This window comes from Ambystoma mexicanum, chromosome 1p, assembly GCF_040938575.1.
Source record: "Ambystoma mexicanum isolate Mex_15411 chromosome 1p, UKY_AmexF1_1, whole genome shotgun sequence".
Classification (NCBI taxonomy): Eukaryota; Metazoa; Chordata; class Amphibia; order Caudata; family Ambystomatidae; genus Ambystoma; species Ambystoma mexicanum.
The window spans coordinates 1,387,703,899-1,387,726,410 of NC_090921.1; the positions used below are offsets into that span (position 1 = coordinate 1,387,703,899).

Below are 22,512 nucleotides of genomic sequence, written 5' to 3' on the forward strand. Positions count from 1 at the left end.
AGAGAGCCTTGATTGCAGTCAAGGAGACAATATTTATAGCCGTTCCCTTACCAGCCACAAATCCTGTCTGAAACCTATCTCTCATGTTCAATGAGTTGATCCATTGTTGGAGATCTCTTAGAATTAGTGAAGCAAAGATTTTACCTGGAACATCTAGTAAGGCGATTGGCCTATAATTTGCGGGGTTTTGTCTATCGCCTTTTTTATAAATGGGTACAATCAACGAGGTACACCACGATTTAGGGATCTTTTGGGTAATTACAACTTGAGAGAAGATTTCAAACAGGATGGCAGCCCATAAATCCGGAAATTCTTTTAGCATGGCATTAGAAAGCCCATCAGGGCCTGGAGCACGGGATCTACTAGCTTTGTGGATAAGATAAAGAATATCATCTATTGTAAAAGCTATTGAGAAGGAACCCTCAAGTTTTACAGAAGGTACGCAATTAGTAGAAGGGGGAGGAGCATAAAGACCAGAAAAATGGGAGATCCATATGGAAGAAGCAACATCATTAATCTGCATTTGGCATTGCGTGGTGTTATATGTGTCTGTTATTAATGACCAACATCCTGCAGAGTTTTTTGTCAACACTTTAACCAACATTGCCTCACCATCCTTTTGATATAATAACGAACGATAAGTTCTTCTCCAATTCCTATGTTTGGTTTTGATTGCTTTAAGAGCAGCCCAGCGCTGATCAACTGGTAATGATTGGACCGATTTCTTATTTTTTCGAAATAGAGCTTTCGCTTTCTGCATATCTTGATTGTAAGAATGTGCTGCAACTGAACATTTTGTTATCTTAGTAGAACCGGCAAATAGATACATTAGTTTTGTGTAATCAATATCAAAATTCCAGTAATTTAGCGAGGTTTTACATGATGTTTTAAGACAATCTGTAAAATGCAGTAGTTTGGTACTGGTCCATCGTAAGCGGTTTCGACCAGGATTTACATCAATAGAACCTTCCATTGTTATAGAAGACACAAGTGGAGCAATTCCTTGATCACCAGAGTTCAGTGGCCAGTGGAGATGTAGCATATTATAATCACTAGCCGAAGATGGCAAAACTTGAAACCCCTTCAGGAGATAGAACAATGAACGGCTAACATAAATGAAGTCAATGGTAGCCACAGAACTACCCCTTTTCCATGTCGGGTGGGGAGGGGAGTCCTCAGGGAATGATCCATTTACCATGAACATATCTTTTGATTGTATAAACTCATTCCAGCTTCGTACTCGATCGTCAGATAATACTTTGTTATTATTTAAACAATGGAGGTTTAAATCTCCCGCTAGAATTATGTGCATTTGATTCTTGTATTGATAAAGTTTTGCCCATAAGCGCTCAAGAGAGCGCAAGTAGGAATCGGTGGAAAAAGCAGCTGGATTCCAATATGTATTAATCAGACAGTACTGACAATCTTCAATTGATAGTTGAGCTAGCTGGATATACGGGGTCAAGCTTTCATGTGAGATGACACTCATAGATGGAGTTGTTTTCAACATCATCAATAAACCAGACATTGGGCGACCTTTTGTAGCAGAAATAGCAGGATTTAGAATGGGATAATAACCATCCCACGACGGGCAGTTAGTTAGCCATGTTTCCTGTAGTAATATAAAATTGTACTCTCTTAATTTAATAGCAGCATCAGAAAGAAGATGTTTGAAGCCTCTGGTATTCCAGCTTAATAATGAGAGTTGTTTACTATGGGAGACGTTAAGCTTGAGAGGCAGAACACCGACATTTACACTGTTGTATGCATTGTGAACTACTCAAATCTGCTTTAGTGAAGGCGCCCAATGTTACTTGTGCGTCTTTACATGGAACTGAAAAAGCAGAGCTTCTTTGATGGTCAATAGCTAGATCAAAACCCAGATCCCACAAGGCTGAGCGAGCAGCCCAAAGAATATTTAAAACCACTCTTGAGCGGAACCAGAGCCGCACCGAAGACAGATCATTGGTATTTAAAAATTCAACTTGTTCAATGTCACCCGAATTAATATCCTCCAATGCATATATATCACCAAAAATAGCTAAAAGACTAGCACGATTCAAATCATATGAATGATATGGCAAAGGCCTACATTTAATAATTAGTGAATGGAGATTTTTTTTTACATCAGGTTTTTTCTGTCTATTTTGAGGACTCTCTGAATTCGTAGTAAGTATCGCATGGGAGCTTACCTGTTCAGTAAGACCAAACGGAATTTGCTTTAAATTAGAGGCAGCAAATAGAGTTTGGTTTAGATTCGAAGTAGTAGATAGAGGTAATTTCTGTCTGTCCTCATCACATGTAACAGCACTATTACCAGAAGTCTGGTGATATTTTAACATGTATTGTTCAATGGCTGAAGCTATGATACAATCTAAGGTTGGAGGCATAGAGGATAAATTACATTGCTCCATTTTATTCGCAACTGTCAAGAAAGGAAGGGAAGGCAGCTGTGGTACAGATTTTATTGAAGAAGGCAATCTATGTTGAGATGGCTTATTTGCTCCAATTTGAGAAGGGGAGCTATCTTTAACTTTAGATCCATCAATGATATTAGATTCAGCTAGAGGAGGTTTAAGGCCTTTAGCGTCTAGATAAAGATCGATTTCTTTGCGCAACTCTGCACGTTTTAAACACAATTCAGCATCCAATAGATCGTTCACTCTTGGAGCAGTGATTAATTTCGGGTGATTATCAGTTACAGCAGATTCATTGTCAATCAAGGCCACAATGTTATTTAAGGGCGTGTGTTCAACTGAAGGTTGTACATTTACAAGCCCTTTTAGGTTTTTCTCTGCAGCGATTTTTGCATATTTATCCCGTACTACTTTAGCAGCTATGATCATTTTATTTTTGGCTGGTAGCTTTAGCCCTTTCAAGAATGATTTAGCGATCGAGGAGGGAATATGCTGCTTTGGTTGGTTTTTTGTTTTCTTTCTTAAGGGGCTAGTATGAGTCTGTTTAGCAGAGGTAGCACCCGAAAAAATTGTGAATAGTTCTTTAGAGGATTGTAATACATTGGCTGATGCTGAAGCCGACACAGTATTAGCTAATGGACATACAGAAGCACACTTCTCAACAGGGGAATGAAGTTCTTGAATAATATGTGGGAATGTAGGTAGGGTAAACTGGGGAGATGTAGCCGGGTTTTCTATGGCCAATTTTGGTTTCTCCAATTGATTAAGTGGAGAATCCTTGATTGCTTTCTGTTGTAGTACTTTAGCAGGAGATAACTGATTTTTTAGGAGAAATGAGAACACTATCATTTGATGGTTTCAGCTGTTGTAAGCGTAGCTGTGATTGCCATCTAATTAATTTAGTAAGTTGTTTATCCTGGATTTTAAGTTTTTCGTCCAAGGTCTCACATAATTTAAACAATGATGATATAGCCAGATTCATAGCATGCAAGGTGGTTTCAATTAAAACTGTGGAAGACAAACATGCAGTAGGAGGAGGTGGCAAAGAAAACAGGGGCATGGAAGGAGAAGGAATAGGTTTCGATATGATATGAGACCGTCTGGGAGTAGGCGCTATATATGAAGATACTGACATATGTTTCTCATCATCAGAATAAATGTGAGAGATTTCTGGTAATTCGTAGTTTGCCTCAGGAGCCACATTATTATCAATAAAGGATGAATTAGAACAGTGATCAAGTTCGTCTCGATCCTTTATAGACTCATCAGCCAATACTATAACCGTGGGATTAGAAGATGTATCACACATAGAAGGAATACACGAAGCAGCAGGAGTTAATGAACAGTTTGACTCAGATATAACTAAAGGCTTGCTAGTGGGCATAAAATTATCACTCCGCGGCAACAGTGTGCTCACTTCTTTTGTAGCCTGAGTATCTTTGTCACATGGTAATTTTCTCAGATCAGTATTAGAATCCGACAAAAGGGCCGGTTGTATTGGAATTTCGCTATCTTTCAGCATTGTTATATCTGAAATAGAGCACTTGGATTTGGGCTGCATTATGGTAGATGGAATATCAGGCGCAGTACAATTACCGGGCAGGTCACTACTACATACCCCTTTATCTTTGCCCATAGTGGCGAGCATCTCCTGTATATCGCGCGACGCTACTGTTGCTTTAAATCTTGCGATTTTAGGAACTCGGGAAGCTGAAGCCCCATGCGGACGCGGCGTGCTGCCCATTACTTTCCTTTTCTGAGGAGCAAGAGGTGGGGAAGATGGAACTGCCGCCTGTTTGCTTGATCTAAGATAGTAAAAGCGTCGGCGCATTTAATACGCCACCTAAAAAAGCACTTAGATTAATACTTCAAAAAAAAAAATAAAAAAGAAAAAACAAATAAAAGGCAAACTTCGGCGCTACACAGATTAATGCCAAGTGTATTAAAAACGTAAATTGATAGTGTTTTTTGTCAATACACAATTATATAGATTCCTTTTTTTTTGGAAATGATATCATTCATCCAAATAGTCTACAGCAACTGTTCAGTTTTCAGGGAAGGGAACGCCCGACAGCTTGTGGAGCTGCCAGAGTCCGACTCTCCACCCCAAACCCTGAGAGCTGATAAGATACGTATGAGTAGAGTTGGCAGCTGAAGGCTTCGATCCGAATTACTCACAGGTCACAGCCAAACAGCACAACAGCGGCTCCAGCCCTTACTTCCTCCAGGGCTTAACGCCGCAAGGGTGGATATACCGGCAATTTATGCTGTGATAGAGTCACGTGACCACTCACGTGTGCACGATAGGCCCCGCCTCCTCCAGGAAGCAGGGAAGGCAGCAAGAGCTCAGCTCGCAGTGCTGCTAGGCTCAAAGTCAATTGCAGGCAAATTCAGGCGCTCGGTACATGAAGCGCACCTTCCAGCTGAACAAACACACCAGGGAGTAGCAAAAAGTACTACTCAGGAGGTAAAAATCAAAAAGATCCCAGATTCTAGCAAAAGAGCCGAGGGTCTCCAAGGTTAAAGGGAATTAGCACAGAAACCGAAAATTCTCCCTAACAATCTATCAATGGTTGAAATGTATTTATCACTTTGCTTAATCTTTCCACTCGGACAACTTCCCATAGTTAAGGCCACATCAAAGTATATGGGAGATTTGATATTTTGTGTGGTGTAAGGAACTCATGGTGGCAACAGTAAAGACAGATATGAGTGATCACAGTTCAAGGGTGTTTATTAAACTGTATATGTGGGTTGGAAAAACGCCTAAATCTAAGATAGGAGCAAGCTACGACCATCAAATAATAAGGCAGTCCTAGTTGCATCTTGTCAAATAAAAGGGCCTATACTAAGAAAAACCTATTGCCAATCCTTACGCTAAATACAGACAGTGTTGGATAGGGTTCACAGGAAATGAAGTGTTCACAAATAATAAGTCAGGATGCAGCAGTCGGGTCTCCTTTCCCCACGTTTTGAGCACTGGACAAGGTAGGACACTGGAACACAGCACATGCTCAAGCTTTCCCAGCATGAGCTAACAGTTCCGTTGTCAGCTTGTCAGGGTCTTCAGTGGTCAATTCTCTTTTCTTACACACAAAAAGTCCCTTCCTTCCGAGGACCGGATGTCTTCAGTAAAATAACAGAGTTCCCCTCTTCCAGGTGCAGATCCTCAGAAAGTTCTTTAATTATATCAGAAACCCTGAATGTTATGTTCTCCTGCTTTTGAGGGTTTGTTAGATTCAAAATGTGTAACCAAAAGTTCAACAAAAACGTCTTCTCTGTATTAGGGTGGCAGTTCTTCACCCATGGGTTCCCCCTCATTCAGGCTCAGATCCCACTCGATGGTTAGCCTCCCTCAGCCGGGTTCACAACAGCTTTCAACACAATCTTCATTTGTAACATTCACAAATCTTATGTCTTTTTAAACAGTTCACTGGGGACATCCCTCTGCCAGGTTCACACTTGTCAACGCACTGTTAACTGGGACTTCAGATTTCACCCCTGGTCGGCATCCCTCGGTCAGGTTCACTCTTGCCAACTTTACGATGCAGGATTTGCATCCCTTAGTTTTCACAATCCTCTGTCAGTCAAATGCTTTTGAATGTATAGGGGATTTTACTAGACCCCTGTATGACCACTTTGACCCCCTTCTCGCCTTTCTCCCAAGGCCTTCTGGTTATGGTAGTTCAACAATAGGGTATTCGCCCAGAGTTTCTCAAATGAGCACCCACGTGGTGCTTTGATCTGCTATGCTGGCTTTGCCCTTTGTTATCAATAGTTCCTTGTACTTTCTTTAATCAGCTGCTTGCTAACAGTTCGGTTTCTTATTGGCTCTCCTCTTGACTCCTTGTTAAGTTCTCGTTTCGGCCGTCTTTCTCCTCCTCTTGAACTGCCATGCTGAGTTAGCTCTCTCATCGTGCGGTCTGCCTTGCTTGTATTGTGCTCTCGTGCTCCACCTTTTATCCCCGTGGGGAAGGGAAAGGGCCGTCAGGTGTGTAAAATTCAGGTTTATTACCCGACTTTGCCTGACCCTGGCGTTGGGAAATGTCAGGTCAATGGCCTTGGTGTTTGTCGTCTCTCGCAGTGTGCAAAGGTGTTCGTGTCAGAAATGGGGTGGGCAGCTAGAGTGTTCAAGCATTCTACAGGGGAGGATGGGGGGAAAAAGGTACAACAAGAAGGGTGATACCGTGCTCACCAGTCAGTGTACCACTGCCACTCCCCAAGGAACGCCCCCCGCCCCAAAACCGGTGATTCTCCCTCACTAGTCCACCCTTAGGAACTGGATCCAATAGCGATGGCCGTGTCCTGGCCACCTGGATGACAGATCCCCACAGACTAATAACTAATAAGTGAGACACCTTCAGGTTTCTCACAGTGGATACAGGAAATGTCTCCATTTTAAAACCACTCTAAAATGAACCCTTTAGCAGGCGTAATTGCGCATGAACTAACAATTCTATGGCAAGCCCAGAAGCAAGAATTATGTTTAAACCTCTGTGGCAAGTCAAAATCATGATTCGGACAAGGTATCATGTCGGACAACTGGTGTCATAAATCAAAAATAAAACCTACCTGTCCCTAGTGGCTTTTGTACCAAACTCAAAGATAATACATCAAAAAGGTGCTTGTCAGGATGTCCTACAACATAACCTCGGTTCTCAGTCAAGAACACCTGCCCTATCCGGCTCTCTGTCTCTGCCACTATAAAAAAACAGAAGCCATCATAAATAAAGCTTGTGGTCTCTTGCCCCGTGGGAAAACTGGAGGGTGCCTGACCCAATGTCTCTGTCCAATTCTAGTGGTACCGACTCTTACCCCGCCTTGGGGTCGTGCGATTCTCACCAAGTCTAGGGGATGTTTGACTTTCACCCCGCCTTGGCTTTGTCTACTTCACACACATTGTAGGGGTTGTTTGTTTTGCACCCTGCCCTGGGGTTAAGTTTCAACCAGTCTTGGGGTTGTCTGGTTTCCACACATCCCCATGGGGTAGGTTGGTTTACACCCTACTCTGATTGTCTTTGACCTCACCACCCACCTCCCAATTTGCCAGAGTGTCCGCATACCTCTTTCCCCTTGGGGTAAGACATTTTGGGACTTTAACGCAGTCTCAGTTGTGTGACTCCCTTCGGTGCTGCTGGGATGGATGCTGCCCTCCAGCCAGTGTCTTGATGGCGGCTTGCAGTCACCCCATCCCGCCTCCCCCATTAGGCTTATCTAGCTCCTCCTACTGGCTCTGGTCTTCCGTTTCTCGGTTGCAGCAGTTTTGCTGCTTGTCCACGGCCTCCTCCGCGGGTCAAGACACCACACTGGGTGTGCGTACCTCTTAGCAGGCCACACCTCCCAGGAGGCGTCCTCTCCCGTGAGGCTCCGCAGGACTCTCTCCAACTCTGTGCATGCAGGTGGAGTCTTGCTCCGCTCGTCAGTGAGGAGACATATCTGATTAACTGGGCCAGCTGAAAGACAGTGCCTGAATAGGGCCAGAAACCACACCAGCTGTTGATATCTGAAGTGGAGCCTCATTACACAATCAGTTCCCATATAAGCAACGACCTTATTAATTTCTTGGGACAAAGGAATGCAACACATATCCCTATGTATGGATTCCCTGTCTTTTAAAGGGGTGGATGATCACCAGTGGGATACTGCTGGTCATGTGCCCTAGGGGGTGTTCAGCTTAGCGGGTTCACCTCCATTATCCCAAAGGTGGTGGGGCTCTCCCTCGGGGAGAGGTGTCAAATTCCCAGGGTTCGTCACACCTCTTTAATGCAAACCCTTCCTGCAGCACCATAACATGGCTTTACACCAATCCAACATCAACCTTTAACAGGAAAGCACTCCAAGAGGACTGAAAACTACAACTCCCTAGAAATTAAATAGTTGAGGGGTGGGTCATGGAACAAGCGGGCAGTGAAATAACCCATGCAGGAGAAGAGGAAGGCACAAATCGACCACAGCGGCATCGGAGGACCTGTAACAAAAATGGTGGACAGCACCCAATAGACCTGAGGAGAAGCAGCAGGTCTGCCTCCTGACGGACCCAGAGCCGAAAGAAGCCACTGGTAAATGAGAGCAGCAGGTGCCGTATGAGGTGGAGCGGGAACGCCGTGTGAGGCGTCCCGGATCAGCAATCGAGCAGCAGAGGCGGACCGGGAAGGAGCATGCAGTGCGTGAGAAGGTCTGGGAGTGGAAGAGCACAACGGGGGGTACCCGGCCCTATCTGTCTGGGGGCCAGAGACACCTACTGCAGCAGAGCACCAGATGCTGAAAGGGGAAGAACGGGAAGACTGTGACCCGCATGAACTGTCCCATACAGTAGGATACAGGGACGCCAGAAGTGAACTGAGGCAGTGCTTCACACGAGAGCCTCCAGAAAAGAGCAGACATCGGAGCGGCCAACGGCCCTGCGGCAAGGAGTGGAGGCGAGGGTGCCGGAAGGCAAAGTGCGGCATATGGTTTTACTGCACCTGGAATAAGTGTTCCACTATTCACAAAAAGTATATTGTCCAGTTGACCGATTATGTGATTTGTACCGAGAGTCACTGTACAACTGGTAGGGTCTACTGCACTTGCATTACTGAATGTAATTGTGAAAGTAACCATTGATTCTTGGTCCCCAAGAATAGGTGTGACCTATACTGAATGTGTATGAAAAGGTTTTGACTTCCCTAGGATTGTCAGGTATTCCAAATAAGGTTTATACTTTGGTCTGTGGACCTTCAAGTTTGGGGTTTCTTTTTTTATAATTGTGATTTCATATAATGTGTTGGTGCTTATTTACCCCTAGGTATATCTGGGCCTAACTGTATTTAAAAAATCCTTTATTTTTACAATACAAAGTGTTTCTTTGGACCATTTGTATTGCAATTTCATGTGTACTGATTCTACAGCCCTCTCTCCCTCCTAAGATAAACCTGGCTACTCGGTCTACGCTACCATGTAATCAGGTGGTACAGCCGCATACTAAGAGTTGAGTCTTGTACTGCCTCAGTTGAATGGTTTTGACAAAGTTGATAGCACTGCAGAAAAACTGCTAACATCTACATGTCCATAAAATGAACCAGTGCTATCCTTTTTATAAAAAAAAAAGATTTAATTGAATTTTATAAACAACCAAACAATACAAACCAAACAAACAGTGCATGTTCCAACAGTTTCATTACACTTTAACTTCTAACCACTACTTGCCCTAACCCATCCCCCTTTACGAGTCTATTGCATTAAACCGTCAGTGTCCGCTACGTGTGGTTCGGTCCCCTCCTCTACAGGCTCCCCCGGGTCAGCTAATGACCCAAACAGTTTGGCTATCAGTGATTTCAAGGCCATCAGGAACTCCTACTCCTCCCCCCCCCCGCCCCTGTGCTACTCGCTTCTTGCCATGCCATGGTTTCGGCTTCAGCCCATTTTTGCAAATCTTTCCACCACACCTCTATCTTTGGCACATGGCATGACTTCCATCCCATGGCAATCCTTTTTGCAAGCACATAAGCCAGATCCCTCAGCTTACTTACATGCCTGAGCTTCTGTGGTCTGGGGAACCCCCCCAGCAGACAGACCCACACTGTATCCACTACTATCTTGACCCCTTTTTCTTCCAGTTTCTCTTTCACTCCCCTCCAGAATCGCTCTATGATCGGGCATGACCAGAACATATGCACCATGCCCGCGTTCTCCTCATCACACTTGGGGCATCCTTGCCGCCCTGCATTTTCAAACCTCGATATCCTCCAAGGCGTCATATAGGCCCTGTGTGTTGTTTACAGCTGAATCTGTTTCAGCCTCACGTTTCTGGACACCTTCCTATGATACCCTTGCACCAGTTCCCATATCCCGTCTCTCCCTTTGGGGCCCTGACCTCCATTTCCCAGTAGAGTCAACTGCGTGACCTCCTTCCCCACTTTAGACATCAGCATTTCATACAGTCTGGAAATCTCATGACCCCCCTCATCTATGTCATATATCACGTCTATGGTGGCGTCTAATTCTTCCTCCAACACAGTTTCAGGCCATGTTCTCTTAATCCTCTGTACCACTCTATGATACGTAATGTACTGGCCCTCGTGCAACCCAGTTTCTTCCTGCAGCCCCTCAAATGTAATACTAGAGCCCTCCTGCCAAATGTCACCCATTGTTGCCACCCCAGCCGGTTCCCAGTGGTTCCTGAATATCATTCGTAGCTGAGCGTCTGCCCCCGTCAATACAACCAATGGTATCTGCGGTCCAGAGCCAACAGACCGTACTCAAATATAAAAGACACCATGCCATCCCGTACAGCAGGCACCAGCCCTGAATTCACACACATCAACCATGCCCGCGATCGAGACACTACTCCTAAACGACAGTGAGTAAACACTACCCACCCGCGCATGCGCGGCCGTAAGCAAGGCGCGCAAAAACAAGTGAAATAGTTCCTACGCATGCGCGTAACTGTGGATGCCGCCGACGTTGCAGCAAGCCACAGCTACGATATGCGAAGGTAAGGAAACACAGCGGCTTTAGAGCGGTCCCGCCGCCCGCACTGAACGAGTGCATTTTCGCTGGTAGAAGGAGCACTTTTCAATAGTAATAAAAGGTCCCTCACGGTGAGCACACAGCCAGCATAATGTGTAATATCTACCCACTTGATGCCAAGCTTAGACACATAATAGGCACTAAGCCCGAGCATGATACAGAAGTATAAGTATCAACACGCCGGCACTGTAAATTGCCATCACAGCCTTTGGCTTCATGAAACACAAATAACATAAGCGCAGTCCAGCGCTGTATTCACCAGATGTTTATCTATCCTTTTTTCCAGCCACTCTGCTGACTAGCACATCCTAGAAGCACAGGATTCACCAAACCCAGCGCACAGACGGCGATGCAAGCAATGAGCTCTCATCAGTTTCAACGCTAACCTGTCACACCGAACCACTACGGCGCAGGTAGGACTATGTCCAAACACACCAGCACAGGATTCTCCCTGTAGAGTTACACCCATCACTGACCTCCTATTTTACTTATATTTTAGATGTCCCAATCAATGTGACAGACCAAGCCCACTGAATTTGTCCTGAAGACGGCACCAGATACAACAATAACAGCTGAATGCCAGAAACACCATTCATGTGTCGACTAGATAGATGTGTAGTCAACCAGACCACATTTTAAGTCACAACCGTTCCTAACAAACACTATGAAAAAGTGAAAGTAAAGAACCAATGTATCAAGTTGTTTACAAAGCCTCAAATGTTGAATATCCACCTTGCTCACTGTTCTTAGAGAGGCAACAGTTTCACCTCACTGATGATGCCCAACAAGGCTGAAACACGTGTATGGGGTTACTGATGGTACTCTTGTTCAGAGGAGAATTGCCTAGCATTTCGGCGCTGGACTGCCCCTGGGCAGGACAAAGGCTGATATGCAGGGAAATTTCTTCTAAGGGACAGTGAGCTAAAGACTTGGTAGAGTCTCTCCCAGGGGTTATTCACCCAAGGTACAAGTCATTGGGCTGTGTTCGTGCTGGTAGAGAGATTCCCAGACCCCCCTTTGTTTTGAATAAATTAACTTTGGGTTTCACCCTAAGTTAACAGGGCGATCCAGACGTGGACCCCTTGCTCACTGTTCTTAGAGAGGCAACAGTTTCACCTCACTGATGATGCCCAACAAGGCTGAAACATGTGTATGGGGTTACTGATGGTACTCTTGTTCAGAGGAGAATTGCCTAGCATTTCGGCGCTGGACTGCCCCATGGCAGGACAAAGGCTGATATGCAGGGAAATTTCTTCTCTGTGAAAGGGACAGTGAGCTAAAGACTTGGTAGAGTCTCTCCCAGGGGTTATTCACCCAAGAACAAGTCATTGGGCTGTGTTCGTGCTGGTAGGGAGATTCCCAGACCCCCCCTTTGTTTTGAATATCCACAATTATTTATGTTAAGCAAAAAGGGGTTTTGTCAATAGCAGTGTGATGCAACTTGTTTTAAATTCAAATACAAATAAATGTAATTGTTTTGCATACAGTTTGGGTGTTCTCATATGTGCAGATTAACCAACAGAGATCTGCTAATTGTGTGCTGGACCCATAACCAGCCAGTGTGAAACAGGTGGGGTAGCCTAGGTTCTTTTCTTTGTTTAACTGCCATACCCCTCCTAACTTCGGCCCCCTTGATCAAAAAGAGGGACATATTACCCCCTTATTTACAATAATATCTTGTGTTACTGCCTGATGAAACGTGTCGATCACGTTGTCCGTTGCAATTGGTGGTATAAGTTTGGACCTTGGTTTGAATTGAGGCATGTACAGAGTACTGGGTCTGATATTGAGGTCTAGTATTGTTCGGCTCATTTCAGCATTTGCCTGCTCAACAAGTGTCACCAGTAAATGAGCGTTTTCAATGTCGCAAATGGTAATCGTGCTGGGAGTTGCCCAATCTTCACATTCTTGTACTTTTGATAGTCCTAGAGGAAAATACCTTTTTAAGTTTTCCAGTGAAGTTGAAAAGATCCACTTGTAGGTTGGTGTAATCCTGCTGCGCGATGGTGCAAATGAGAGCCCACAGTTTAGCAATGAGATTTCATTGGAGGACTGTCTGACAAATTGATAACAAGGTGGTTTACCTCACGGTTCTCGTTAGTTGTCTAGTGCTTGCACTCGTCATCCGTCTGGTGAGATCTTCTTGAGAGTTGGTCTGTTCCGCCTGTTGCCCTGACTCCTTCCTCTCCTCCCTTGTATTGAGGTATTTGTGATAGGAGGTAACTGGAACCGAACATGCCTTGTTGCATCTACCCTGTTGCTTTTCCTGTACCTCTTTGATGTAAAAAGAACATCCTTGACGGGGGGTCCATTGTTGGTCTATCTTGTCTACTCATGTGAGATGTGTCGGGTTCTGATTCAATGTCTGAGCTTCCTGATGATGAAGCCAGTGTGCTTTCCCTTCATTGTGTTTTGAAATGGTCTTTGCATTTCTCCCGAAAAGTGTAAACAACGTACGCTCTATAATCCTCATCTCAAATGAATTTTCTTGATTTCCTGAGTTCGTCTATATCATTGTAGTCTGAGGTTTTCCTACATGGTGTGGTCGTTTTTCTGTTTTGTTGTTTCCAATGCTTTCATCTCTGAAATTTCCTGTTTAACAGCTTCAACTTGTTCTTGTAATCTTTAGTATTCCTTTATTGCAGTAGCTCCACCATGATTTTCGAAACTGGTATTAATGTTTTCTTCCCATTTTTCTGCCAAATCATGGTCTTTAGAGTTGCTGAAATCAGGAAAAAAATTAAATAGACGGAGCAGGCCTCTTGGAATCTTCATTCTCTAGGTAGTACTGCATGGTCACTTTTTCCCAGTATTTGTTTCCTTTTTGGAAACAAAGTTTTTCAAATTTTGTCGTTAATCTTTTTGTACCAATTTAGAAGCTTCGAAGGCTTGAGTAATACTGCCCCTGGCAAGAAAAGGGCTATGGTATCTTCATCCCTGGTCAACAGATATTCAGTCATCCTGAGTTAGGGAGATGGGTGTTAGTGGAGCGATGCAGAAAAAAATGATTAGGAATATATGGGCTGGGTAGTCCAAAAAGGTGTGCGCCAACCTGGACTGCACATCTGGTGCGAACCCAGACTTTCGTAACCACGCAAGCCTGCGCATTACTGTGCTAGCCTCAATGGTTCTGCTAATGCCATCGGCAGAGTCCAAACATGATTGGAGGGATTCACACATTGCACCCTTTCTATCTTGTATGATATTCAGGAAACCCTTCCTTTCTTTTCCTTCAGGGATATGCTCAGCTGCTATCGCAATATAGTTCCACATGGTGTGGGTAAATTTCACCAGAGTGCAAATGGTGTTGATTCAGGGCTATACTACTGGCTGAAAAAACCTTTTTGCTAGTGTGTCAAATCGCTTGTCATCCCTATCTGGAGGGATGGTAGGCTAAGCCACACGCCTAGATGTAGATGTGGCAGCCTGCACAACAAGGCTTTATGGGGTAGGATGCCCGCAGAGGAAATCTGGATCAATGCTGGATGGCTTATATTGTTTTGTCAAATTTTCACCAACAGCTAGGTTGGTGTCAGTGGACTCTTTGCCATCACTCTTTTCTTAATGCTGAGTGAAATGGTAAAATAGAGTCTTTTTGTGCACTTTTGTCTAGTATGTCCGTTAAGTCATCCCGTTCATAGGCAGTAGCTGGCCTCCCCCAACCCAGGTATTCAGCCACCCTGTGCATTTGTTGTCTGTGAAGAAGGCTTCAGCGTGCTCAGACAGGTCAGATGTGACCAAGTCAATTTCAGGGGAAGCGTCCAGGCCACTTGCACACTTTAGGCTCTCATATACATTTTCAATCCTGGACTCCTAAAACACTAGTGCCTCAGGAACATTAGGTGTTCCATATTCCAGGCCAAAAGGTGGAGTATCCTGGTCGGAGGGTTCAGCCTCCTCAAAAATAAAGGAAAGACTTGAAAAAGTCCCTCTTGGGCAAAGGCTTCAAGTGTTTCTCGACCTCCTTCGAGGACATCGATGGCTTTGGTGCCTTCAACGCCCAAGGGGATGCCCTCGACGGGCTCCACCCACGACTAGGATTCTTCGAGAGTAGAGAAACAGGTCTCTCTCTGATGCCTCAATGGCTCTCAGGGGGTGAACTGCATTCGGGCCGCACTCTAGGGCATGCAAGCTTTAGCTGCTTGGGCTCCTTATCGGCCGTGGCAGGCGCGACATTTTTGTGACCCATCACCATTTCTTTCGAATGGGTCGGGCGCCTTTTCGAAGATTTTCCTCATCTGCAGACGGAATGTCTCCCATTCAGCCTTTAAGGCCTACCTACCTTGGGGAAAGGCCACCCTGCGGTCAGGAGAGGAGTTGGAGGAAGAAGATGGATTAACTATGATGCCTTTTAAAAAATATTTTTCCTCGATGAGGCGGTGTGGCGGGAACCGCTCCGAGATTGAGAACGTTTCTTAGAACGTTTTCTCGGCAGCAACTCACCCTCAAACTACGTTCATCTTATGTTTTTGAAGGCGTCATGGAAGGGGACTTCCGAGGGTGCCTACCCCCAGCGTGTTCCCCCTTTTGTTCCTCGAGTGCCTTCCCTGTCATGTATTGACAGAACTGCAGCCTGACATCTTGTGGTTGATGCCTCGGCACCACAGACAAACGCTGTAAGGATCAGTAATTGACATCTTCAAACCACACTCAGGCATTTCTTAAATCCGGTCTTGGGTATCGACGTTTTTAGAATAATCGCTGTAGTACTAGACAGAGAAACCACACTGTATCCGAAGCAGAGCCAGTGGAAAAACGGAACTGAATTACTGGTGTGGTACATCCTATATATACTGTCAATGAGGTCAGCCTCGAGAGGGGAAGGAGGTCTTCGAAAGATGTTTCACGGCGCACCCTACCACAACAAAATGTATCAAGCAGCTGATGCTGGAAGGAGTTATCATATGATGAGCCATATGTGGGAGGACACAATCCATTCGAAATTTAGCGAAGATAGTAGGTCGTCAGGCAGCATCTATTTAGTTCATTTTCCCAGGTCCTCCACGTTCCAGAGCTCTGCAGAGACTCAAGATCAGACACCAGCAAGGTGACAATTTCTTTCCAGTATCATCAAGTTGTTCCTCTGGACAAAGGAGGGGAAATCAGAATTTGAATGGTCACTGCTGAATGTGGAGACATGGAACCGGCGAGCCATCTTTGGGGACGTTGCAGACCTCAGAATATGATGAAAGCAGTTATGTTGGAGTGCCACATGCAGTTAAGATGGTCGCAACAAGAGATGGCCTTACACATCAATTTTTTGGAGATGTTCACAGGCCTGTTCGCAGTGAAGACACTAGCAGTACATTGTTGGATGGACAACATTGCCAAAGTGGGATATATCAATCGCATGAGAGGAATGAAATAATGAATGCTAGTCGAGCTGGCAAAGGATTTTTGGCACTACTACCTAGAGAGGAAGATCTAGGTCAAAGCAGAGTATCTGCCGAAGTGGACAATGCAGTAACAGACTGGAACTCGCACTACCTTTGGGACGTCAGGGACTGCAGACTGAGCAGAGCGGTGTTCAAGAGCAAAAGAGATGGCGTCCAGTGGAACCAAATCTCTTCATGTCCAGGCTGAACACCCAGTAACCTATGTTCTTCAGATGGAGACTAGACCCAGAAGCAGCAGGGTTGGACACCTTTCCTCAGGTATGGAGCCAGGAAGTGCTTTACTCCTTTGCTCAGTTTGACATAATTGTAAGAACATTGGCGAACGTTCGAAGAGAGGGAGCCAGAGTAGTCATCATAGTACCAGCCTGGACATTGCAAGTGTGGTTTCCAGTTCTGATGAAACTGTATATGAATTTTCTGTAAGTGATACGGAGTCCGCAGGATCTCCTGACATACCCAGCAGGGAGGGTTCACCAACTGATAGTGGGGGACCACACCTTGCTAGCTTGCAGGGTTTCGGGTAGAGATGGACACTACAGGGCCTTTCAGGAAAGGCTACTAACCTCATCAGGAAGTCTTGGGCTCCTTTGATAGCCAGGTGTTACAACACGGCGGGGCTAGTATGGGTGAAGTCATGTCAGCAGAGGTTTTCACCCCGTTTCTGCCCCTATAGTGCAGGTTCTGAATTTCTTACTGTCTCTGGTGAAGGAAGGTAGGGTGTGTTGGACAGTAGGCATGAATAGATGTACAATTTCACCAGAGCACGAGTTGATAGAAGATGCGACAATTGGGGAACATCCAGCAGTAGTACAATTACTTAACGGTATCGAGTTGTGCAAGCCACCAACTGCTAGGTACAGGTCCTTGTGGGATGTTAACAAGGTTTTGCATCTTTTTAACACCCGAGAACAAGCTTTTGTCCATGAAACAATTATCTGGGAAAGTTTGCGTTCCTGCTATGTATAGATTCATGCAGGAGTGTATCAGAGTGTATCAGGGCTTTCGGGATCAACAGGAAAAGCTTTTATCCCCAAAGAGTCTTGTTGAGTATAGCCAGGTGCACGGGTCAAGATCAAAGATCATTTTGTATCCGTACTTTGTGGGGAACTGCAAGTTATGTGTGGCTAAGTGCATTACGGCTTACAAGACAGCGACTAAGGGGATGAGGAGACAGGGAGTGACCGAACTGCTTATTGCACGTAGACCTCCCAAGACAGTTTCAACTCCCTTGCCAGTGATATTGGTGCGCATGGTCATGGACTGTAGGAAGTTTGGCTTTTGGGGCGCCTTCAGTAAGCGACGCTGTGGCGTCTAAAGCTTTTGCAGTTGGAGTGAGCATGGAAGATATTTTTGGGGTACGTCATTGGTCATGTGAGTCTACCTTCAAGACTTTTTATTTTAAGAGGATTTCAACATTAGCAGATAGTTATGGGGAGCTTTGAACAATCTTAATGTTTGCCTCCAGTCTTGACATAGAATAAAGGATACCCAGTTTTACAGCGCAGGGAGTCTTGATTCTATTGACGACAAAGAGGCAAGCATTATTCACACCCAAGTTAAGCATGCTGTAAGTGGGGGATGCTGTAGTTCAGGATGTTGCAAGTCTGACATAGTACAGGTATTAGTTTGTGTAACACCAGCCCTTAAAATGTGTTCTCTGTTTACAGGTGAAGAGCAGAACAGTGGCTGAAGGGTTACTCTTGCTCCATTTGCAGATGGTTTCGAGAAAAGTCCGCTCTTCGAGTGTCGGCTCGGTGGTTTCGAGCTCCATGATTAGTCCTAATCGGAGCGTAAGACAATACAGGAGTGCAGTCAGAAGTGTTGACAGTTTGGGTTTGGAAGAAGAGACTTCAGTCTATCAAAAGAAGGTGGTGTCTGAGGCAGGAAATGACAAAGGGGTCAGATGTTAGGATTGGTTGCAATGGAAGCTTTGAAAACTATTGAAGAGGAGAGTATTTCTAGGGAGTTGCACTTGTCAGTCCTCAAGTGTTCTCTTGATAAAGGTTGATTGGTTTAAACCTATGCTATGGTGCTGAAGTGTTTGTATTTAAATAGTTTAAGCATAATGCCTGCTCTGTGTTTTTAATAGAAAGAATTAAGATTCCCTATGTTGTAAGTATGAGTAACCTTAATTGTAACTTCATTTGCAATGTTTCTTTATTGATTTACAGCAATTGCTACATCTTTGTAGTGACCACAATACACATTTTAATCAAATCACCTTTATGAATGGAATGGAGAATCATGGTTTCTCAAAACTTAGAATTTCTTTTCCAATTAACCTTTTTCCAATTTAGCTTACCATGTTCTCCTTGAAGACAAACTACAGACACAAAAAAAACAACTTAGGTTCTAGGCACTTCTTTACTGTTTCACCTGGAGGTTTTTAGTTAAGCTGTGGGTGTTTGACTACTGTGAGGTTTTTGTGAAGTGCATAAAGAAGAACTTATTGTGCATTTTTAGGTCCAGCCAGAAATTTTGAAACGAAGAGCTATAATTTGGAGGACTGTCTTCACCTTACATTGCATGTTAATAGCAAAGTCATACCAGGTCAAGCAGTTAGAGCATAACAGAATTCCTTACACAAGCCAAAGACCATACTTTATATATGGGATGGTCTAAGCTTTGTTCAATGCATCAAGACATCAGTTCTCATTTCAGGTCAGCAAGCAATAGACCATTACAACCGAACAAAAAGACAACAAACCTTTGCTATTTCGATGGCTCTCTGTGGAATGAATATCCTAGGAAAGGCATACATGGCTCCTTGAAGTGGGTTGCACTGAATACCAGGGACTTGATTAAACAAATCTTCCGTCAGTTTGGCTTTTGTGCCCAGGCTGCTCAAAATCGCTTCCTTTTCCTATTGAAAAAGGACAATAGCCCAACAGTTAGGTTTGCATGTGGTAGCCAACGCACCACAAGTGTCATGTCCCTCCCCCAGCCCCCCGTCCTCCCTTCCAGGTGGTCTGGCATTTCAGGTAACATATGCAAATACAACAAAAGAGGTGACCCTTTGGGAAAATTTGATAACCTAGTACCTGCACCAAAATATAAAAAGGGATCACATGAAATCACTGGCAGAGGGAAGAATCTGCAACAAACAAGCAGCCACATGCATGAACAACACAATTAAATAATGTAGACTTACTTTACTGGCATGTATTCAATAGGGGCAGAATAGTCAGTGTGCATTCACCACCAAGGATAGTGAATCCACCAGAAGTGCTGCCGGGAGACATCCTTAAGTTTTATTATTTTCGTTTTAACAAAATAGTAAGAAAACAGTGAGCATACGCCTGCAGATATAGCACATGCAGAACAGAAGTACTACAAAATCAACCACCAGAGTTCAGCTTTGCACCTCCAGTGAGGGAAGCCCAACTGCATCCGGTTCGCACCCTCTACAAGTCCCATCCTAGACGAGATCCTCAGTAGTAGCTTTGCAGGACACATGCGATCATGTAGCTGCTTATTTATCTTGATGCACCACAAGTAGATAACGCTTGAGATCTTGCCAAATATCATTAGATGAGTTTTGGGTTTCACAATATTACACATCTCCGCTTCCAGCTAGCTAGCCCAAATAATGTCAGACAACCAGAGTTTCTAGGAGCCCCTATTTGACACCCAGAGCTTCGGAATCCTACACTTAGCTAGCAGTAGTGCCATCTTAAATGTCGAGTTGTACACCTCCCTCAACGAATACACACAGCAGGCATTCCATGGGTGAGCGAGGTACTTGGTTTCTAGTCATGTGCCCCAGCGATTTTATCCTCTCCCCAATAATTCTGAACCTCAGGCCACGTCCATACAATATGATAGAAGTTTGCAACTAGGCTTTTACATTTTGGGCATTCCTCTGAGTGAGAGGCATCAATTCTATGCAATCTTTTAGGTGTGTACCAAGTGTGGAGCAGAAAGCGGTAATGTGTAAAGGCATAGTCCAGGACTGATTGCTATGCGACATGTGATGGAACCGTTGGACAGTGATATCGTCACGGATATCTGCCTGCCATTCGGGCCGTGCTGTGTCCTCAATGCACTGTTTGTAAGCCTGTAGTCGACTATATGACCTAGATAAGATGTTGGTGAAATATGTCCAGTATACCCGTGGGCCTAGGTGTGACGGGGAAAGAAGGCCGTTTTTTTCCACATAGCTGCCCTCATGTGGTAGTATTGTAGCATCACTGTCAGCTTGACTGATCCTGGGGACCCAGCTAATGTCTCTAGAAGTGAGGCGATTTCGCTGTTTCGGATTATGTGTTTCCATTTAAAAATACCTTGGCATCCCCATAACCTATGCATGTCCTAGTCAAAGGAGATGTCAAGTCCTTTCGTATGCCAAATGTCAAGGCACAGTGAAAAGTACTGTACGCCTCTCAGAAGTTGCCGAATTTCTGCCCAACTCCAGAGCGTACATTCTGTGGGATTTGATCTGTCTGTCGCACGGCCTAATGGAGTTATCAAGATTTGATTGGGAAAAAAAAAAACTGCAAGCTACCACCTTGCTCAAGGCAAACATGTGGGTGGTCAAGCTCCCAAGTAATGGAAAAGGTTATGTATTGCCAACACTCCTTGGGTGCATGGCCCATTTAACACTTTGGGGCATTAACCTCCCCAAACTAGTTCACTTAGTAGGCCAATTGACGTCTGAAGAAAATTGCAGGCGAGTTTTATGGGTATTGTTTGAAAGAGGTATAGGAACTTTGGTAGTAGCAGCATTTTTATTACAGAAATTCTGCCGGCCATTTATATCGAGAGGGCTTTCCAGGTTTAGTCTCGACCTCGGTAAGTCAGCTGTTGGGAAAAGTTAAGGTTGAAGAGCAATTCCGGGTCCACGCATAAACGGATACCTAGATATCTGGCCTCTGATGGCTTCCAAATGAAGCTCAACCACTGCCGTGGGCCTCGCCATCCATGTGACAGGCATAGTTTCTAACTGACTTTAAGCCTAGCTTATGAGCGAATACAGAAATCTCCATCAGCAAGGGCAAGTTGTCCCCAGGCTTGTCACCATAACACTAGGTCATCCTCGTAAAGGGAGACTATTGAAACTCGCCTTATGACCCAAATTCCCTGTTTTAGTCAATTTTGCTTTAGAGTACATGCCAGTGGTTCAGTGGCTATGCAAATAACAGCGACAGGGGACATACCTATTAAGTTCCCCTCCACAATTCTAAAGGGTCTTAGATCGTTGTGTTGGTGAGAACACTGAGTAAAGCAGCCATATCCAAAGTATTATACCCGGTCTGGATTACATTTTTGCCCAGCACTGCTCATAGATATTCCCATTCCACAGAATAGAGCGTGTTTTCAGCATCCAAAAAACAGCTATGGCATCTGATCTGAGGTCTATGTTTACCATAGTGGCAAACATCCTATGTTGAGTCAACCGGTCAGGCACAGATCCGACTGGTCAGTGTTAGGGAGTTTTACACAGGCTACTGTGTGACAGAACTTAGAAAAGCCCACCCTGGAGGTACAGGGTTTCAACTCTTAGATTTGGCCTGAACCACACAAAGGTTTGGTAGAATGGCTGAGCAGCCAGGCTTAGTTTAGGAGGGTTGTAGGAAGAACTCTGAGCATATATGTATTCAAAAAACATTAATACACTTAGTAATACTAAACATAATTGTGATTTAATATATAGAATAAGGCACTCTTAAATATTCAATGCAGGTACTAAACACAGTAACACAATTGCAAGATTCCTAAAGGTAAATAGACCATATGTATAGTACATTTCAGAATAACGTGTACAGTAACACATCTCTTGATAAAACTATCTGAAACATATGTAAACTTTTCCAACTTAAAATAACCTTGAATAACCTTTCACCCAGTCTTAAAGAGTCCAACCCTACCTTATAAGAGTCTCCCAATGTCCGGAGGGGCAGGATATAGTGTACAAGGTTGAAAGTGGCAATGTTCAGCAGGATCTTTTCTGGGTTTGCAGGCAAGTAAAGTTAGGTTTTTCAAGTCAAGAAAGCCTATGGGGTTTCCTTCTGGGGTTGCCTCAAGGACCAGTGTCCTAAGGCAGGAGAGAGTACAATGGGTTGTCCACCCCGACGTATCTCTAAGGAAGCCCCGGAGGGGTGCGAGATCTGCAGCCCCCAGGAATACAGAATCAGCCAGCAAAGCTCCAGGTACGTTTTAAAGGGAGCAGGACAGTAACTTCAAATGAAGAA

General features: G+C 44.5%; 1 protein-coding gene across 1 annotated transcript in view; it reads right to left on the reverse strand.

Annotated features, from left to right (window-relative positions):
* The window catches only part of GPT2 (glutamic--pyruvic transaminase 2), a 352,603-nt gene that overhangs the window by 12,680 nt on the left and 317,411 nt on the right, over positions 1-22,512 (reverse strand). The window contains exon 9 of the mRNA XM_069607062.1: positions 19,029-19,184. Within this exon, the coding sequence (XP_069463163.1) occupies positions 19,029-19,184 (156 nt within the window). The remainder of the gene's footprint in view (positions 1-19,028; positions 19,185-22,512) is intronic.